Raw genomic sequence first — 5676 nt, 5'->3', positions numbered from 1 at the left:
AGCCCGGGAGACACATTAGAGGAAACACTGCTCAACTGAGGGACTGAGTGAGTGAGACACACGGAGGTTAAGAAAAACAGACAGTGGAAAGAAGGACATGTGATAGTAAAGGACTAACTGAAGAGTGACATTTCCACTTTGTATGGGAGGCAGGAAACCAGACAACTACCTGTGGAGGTTTGTACTTTTATTTTTGCTTGGCTTGTTTAGCATGTTGTTTTTTTTTAAGCTGTGCTTGCTGAAGGCAAGCAGGATGTAGTATATTTTTTGTTTTTGGGTGTTGGTGCTGTAATTTCTGTTCCCCTTTTTTGTGGAAATACAAGACACACGAGATTCTTTTTAGTGCTAGTTGTTTTGATGCAGTTACATTTAAATCGTGATCTTCGTGTGTGTGTGTGTGTGTGTGTGTGTGTGTGTGTGTGTGTGTGTGTGTGTGTGTGTGTGTGTGATCTACATATGGTCTCTTCAGATGGGAAGTACAACCCTCCCAGTGTACCTCAATGTGAGTGCAGTGATGACCAACTCGTCATCAGACCCAGCTAAGAATGAGGAGGCTTACAGTGAGGCAACCATGATCCTGCTGGGCATGGTCATGTCCTTACTCGTCCTGGCCATTGTCTTTGGCAACATCCTGGTCATAACAGCCATCGCCCGCTTCCAGCGTCTCCAAAATATCACCAACTGTTTCATCACATCCCTGGCCTGTGCTGACCTGGTCATGGGTCTCGTCGTGGTTCCTTTCGGCGCCTGCTACATCATCTTTAAGACCTGGCACTTTGGCAGTTTCTGGTGCGAGTTCTGGACTGCGACTGATGTGCTCTGCGTGACTGCAAGCATCGAGACCCTGTGTGTCATAGCCATTGATCGTTATTTGGCCATCACCTCTCCCTTCCGCTACCAGTCGATGCTGACCAAGTGCAAGGCTCGCATTGTGGTTGTGCTGGTGTGGGTGATTGCCGCCTTGACGTCTTACCTGCCCATCCACATGAAGTGGTGGACAGCAAGTGATCACAATGCGAAGGAATGCATTGCGGACATTAACTGCTGCGAGTTCGACACCAACATGGCTTACGCCATCACCTCCTCCATCATCTCCTTCTACATCCCTGTGGTCATCATGGTCTTTGTCTACAGCCGCGTTTTCCAGGAGGCCAAGCTCCAACTGAAGAAGATTGACCAAAGCGTTGGACGTTTTCAAAACAGCGACAACAGCAACCTTACATCTCTGGAGGCCAACAACGGGCGTGGCCACAAGAAGGTCAAGTTTTGCCTGCGGGAACACAAAGCCCTAAAGACACTGGGCATCATCATGGGGATCTTCACTCTTTGCTGGTTGCCCTTCTTTCTGCTCAACGTGGTGGTGGCCATATGGAAGGTAGAGGGAACTGAAGTCACCTTTAGGATACTCAACTGGATAGGTTACGCAAACTCTGCCTTCAACCCGCTCATTTACTGCCGGAGTCCCGAGTTCAGGTATGCCTTCAAGGAAATCCTCTGCATAAAGAGGAACCGGCTCAGCAACCCGGGGCCAGTGAACGGATACGTCTACAGCAGGCACAGCTGGCAGAGCGAGCAGCAAGGGAGGAGTAAGGGCAGCTTGGAAGACAATGACATTAATGAAGGGTGTCTGGGGAAGACACAGGGGGTCTGCAGCGTTGTGGACAGAGCAGCGGACCCCAACGGGAATTGCAACAAAGGCCTATCGACTGTAACAACCGTCCTTTAAACTTGGAGCCCTGAGACTTCCTGTCAACAGGGAGACCCGGACATGTTTACACTGCAGTCATGAACTTTTTGACTAATGAAGGTAAGGCCAGTCAAACTGGCTGGTCGAGACTGCTTTACAGAAACTGTAATATACATGTTCAGCAGAGGGAAGTATTTCTCTTTCAACACAGTGAGCAAATACTGTAGGTAGATCACTTTTCCTTTTTGTTACATTTCCCATGTTTAACTTTCATCTACCTCATCACATCTTTTTCATGTGTTTCTTAACTCACTGTCCACAAGAGTTACCCTCGGGCAGTATCTCAGCTGTTTATTTACTCTACTAAATGATCTGTTCATTATATAATTGCTAATTATCTGGCTCAGATTAAATTTGTGGCCATGTTTCTTGTCTCCGAGTTCTTGGCAAAACACCCCGCAATTTATTAGCATAAAAATGTTTTTGAAATTCAAAGTAAGTGTTGTTGGAGGCTGTAAATGTCCCATCGGACATGCCAATTCGGCACGAATAGAGAGTCATTTTTTCCATCAGAGAATGGACGAGGAGCATGCAAGTATTACCCTTTATGCCTCTTTGGTGCTTTGTTTGAAGAGATACATTCCAAGTCAACCAAAATCATGATTTATTTTAGTTTTTCACTCTATTTATGTTTTTTTGATTGATTGTCTCAGTGTGAAAGACAATGATAATGAACAGGTGTGGTAGAACCTCTCTCTCTCTCTCTCTCTCTCTCTCTCTCTCGCTCTCTCGCTCCTCACTGCTCAGCAATGTGGTGAAGCCCTGCTGCCTGCTCTAGTGTTTTACAGCCTGCTGCATGGGTGTTCATGTTGCCAGCAGATTGCACCAGAGGTATGAAGTTATCTATATCTCACTGGTGCGAGCTGAGAAACGCCTGGGGCCATCCTCAAAAACTTGCAAGTTTGTATATGTTGTATCAGCCAGATTCCACTGTGAGCCCTAAAGATGTATAATATCTTTAAAGCAGATGGCATCAATGTGGTTAACCCTGGTTATTGACCTTTAACGCCTGCACCTGTTACACAAATAAATTCACGGTGTTTAACAAAGTTTTCTACCACACAGCCTACCAGTCATATTCTGCATTCAGTCCGCTGGTTCATTTGCGTAACATGTAAACTGGTATTTGATGCATTATAAAGCCATTACATAAGTATAAGGCAAACTATGAGTCTTTCTTGTCCCCTCTATGTGGCGGTAGCAACAGTAACAGTCCTTTTTGTTGCACAGTTTTGTTTATTGAAATGTGTGGTTGCTGTGTTTCAGCATCTACAGTGTTTACTGAAACCAGAGAAGCCATTTCCTTAGTCATGGCACAAGGGTACAAACCACACAAAATAAACAGTGCGTCGAAATAGCCGAGCGATAACAGCGTTCCAGGCCAGATACTTGTCTTGACTACTCAGACGCCGATAAACGGAGATGAGAAAAACAGTCCTGAGCAGTGCACCTTTGTGTCTGCTCCCTGACATTTCCCAGAGTCTCCTCACTGTAAACGGATGTCTGGATCTTTGTGAATTCCATCTGACATTTGCATATGTGAGCAGTGCCTCAGCTGTTCCAGTTGTTTCAGTCAGTTTCAGTCAGTCTCCAGGAAATGCCCCCAATCCAGCTGAGCCCAGCACAATAAACACAAATAAATCCATTATCTCTACCATTTAGCTGGAGAATCAGATAACTCCCTCTTGTTCCTTAGGGAACACTGAAATAGATTAGTACATTATAAAGTACACAGTTCCCAATCTGCATGATGAGATTTGATGAGCTCCATAAGGCCAACCTGAAATGAGACTCTCTTTCTTATCTCCCTTCTTAAGGTCGCGGGCTCTTGGGACATTTTGACGTTGGCAAGCAATAATGGAACATGAGCGCTTCACATGCAGGTGCTTCAATTGGAGAATTCACCCACTTTTCCCACACTAGGTGACAGGTGTAAGCCCCTTTCAAAATGACAGCATGCTAAATGTGGCTATAGAAGGCGGAGGGGGGGAGCAGGGGCTCACTGCCAGTCTAAATCGGTGTTAGTGACCTGTGTTTTAGTGCATGTAGTGTTGCCTCTAGTCAGCTGACTCGAGTCAAAACTGTGAACTTTGTTCCCTCAGAGGAATCCATATGTACTGTATCGCTAGATTTGGTCAGCGTCGTTGTCACTGACCGCAGGAATAGATGTAAATACGTTGTCATCTTACGTCAGTGTTTGCCATGTGAAAAACAAGCTTTCCGTTTGTTGATCTTTTTTGCTGTTTTTCTTTTTCGTGGATTTACAGCAAAGTAAATGCAGGGGTTGAATGTCATAAAAAAATGTTCTCCAGGTTGTTGTTTCTTTCCTCTAGCATTTTCACTGTACAGCACGCACAAAGCACAAACCAGATAACGATTCTAGACCAAGATTTGTGCTATATGACCATTGTGTTTACTCTACTTACTCTAAATTGATGAGTCACTGCTGGATTTGAAAAAAAAAAGAAAAAAGGTTAAAAGGCCTGTCCTTTAAGAAGCACTTTGCATGTGATGGTTTGTATGTCTGCTATATATATAATTGTGGTGATGTTTGTGGACTATGGTGCCAATTCCTTTCAAAGTGATCTGTTTGAGTCCAAGAGAAGCAGGTTGTGAACTATACGTCCACACTGCTCCCTCCTGGCAGTGGCCTCTCCTTGCACCTCAGCTGTCTCAGAGGTATTAATGGTACTGTTTCATCAATGCCCCTGTAATAACAGGGAATGTTATGCACGTCTTCACCTCCTCATGCTGGAGGACACAACAGAGTTATGTGCAATGAGTCTCGAATCCTTAATTGACCAATTGAACATTCCAAGTACAGCTGATGGTTTGTCTACTGATGCACACAATGAACATTCAGTTCTCCCAATGAAGTTTGTCCCTAGATCACCCGTCGTGTCCACTGGCACCAACTCTGCATACATGGAAGGTTATTTTAAAAGTGGATTCTGGGTTAAAGACAAGTCTTAGAGAATATATTACAACGTGTGGTGTATATCTTTAATCCTGTCTATATTTTAATATCATCCAGGCTAAGGTGGGCTAATGCTAATGCTATCCTCACTGATCCATTATTGTTCCTATTTCCTACAAGTCACATTACCCCCCCCCCCCCCCCCCCCCCATAAAAAGCTCGCCACGATTTAGATTAGGATCGTTCGCTAACTAAGCACTCAATAGCGCTTTCACGAAACATTTGCAAAAAAAAAAAGATGTTAACAATTGAATCCACGTTTGAGTTTGTGAACTATAAACAATGACTGGCTGCAGAGTTCACTTGTGCCATAATATTTTTGTGGAAGTCCTCTTTCCTGTTTGCGACTATAAAAGCGAGAATCATGAGAAACTGCAGAGTCTCAGCACAGACGCTGTTGAAGGTGGACTGTCCTGATAAATTGAGAATGTTATTTCTCTGTGAAAGTTAAATATACTGCTTTATGTCATCATATGAAAAACAAACCTATTACATGTGAACTGTTTTGTTTTGTCTTCGAGTGAAAGAAGTCGTCACTCAGCTGAATGTTTACTAAATGTTTGCAGTGTTTGTTTTTGCACAAGTTGTTGTCACTGTTTGTTAAGGTAATGAAGCCTGTTACAACATGTGGTGTCCTGTGGTATTTATGAAAAAAACGCAAGTGTAAGTGTTGTAACATTTGTATTGAAATAAATGATGTACATGTTGCATGTACTGTTCTCATTGATGTGTCCTCTATGACAATGAGTAGCGGAGTCCACCTCTACAATACGAAGAACTTGAAGAATAAGGTATGAGCCGCCTTAATGCATCAGGCCTGCACACTGACAGCAGTTAAATCTATTTCAGTATGGGAAAAGCAGTCATCAGCACGGGATCCAGATGGAATGATGGACAGGAAGGAGATCGGGATATTGTGAAAATGTTTCCACTCTCCTGTTGAAACTGCATG

At 43.9% G+C, this 5676-nt stretch overlaps 1 protein-coding gene across 1 annotated transcript; it reads left to right on the top strand.

Moving 5' to 3' along the window:
- Positions 1-5447, top strand: adrb2a (adrenoceptor beta 2, surface a). Its single transcript, XM_076103128.1, has 2 exons — positions 1-177; positions 470-5447. Exon 2 carries the CDS (start codon positions 470-472, stop codon positions 1724-1726), a length of 1257 nt encoding a protein of 418 aa, XP_075959243.1. The 5' UTR covers positions 1-177; the 3' UTR covers positions 1727-5447.
- Positions 5448-5676: the final 229 nt, after the last annotated feature.

The sequence above is a fragment of the Anarhichas minor genome, unplaced genomic scaffold, assembly GCF_050575085.1.
Source record: "Anarhichas minor isolate MPS153535 unplaced genomic scaffold, ASM5057508v1 ptg000028l, whole genome shotgun sequence".
Taxonomy (NCBI): Eukaryota; Metazoa; Chordata; class Actinopteri; order Perciformes; family Anarhichadidae; genus Anarhichas; species Anarhichas minor.
The sequence above is the reverse complement of the archived record's forward strand: the minus strand, read 5'-3'. Positions and strand labels throughout refer to the sequence as shown.

Excerpts from the sequence above, each read along its gene's own strand:
- adrb2a (XM_076103128.1), top strand. The coding sequence starts at position 470 with ATGGGAAGTACAACCCTCCCAGTGTACCTCAATGTGAGTGCAGTGATG.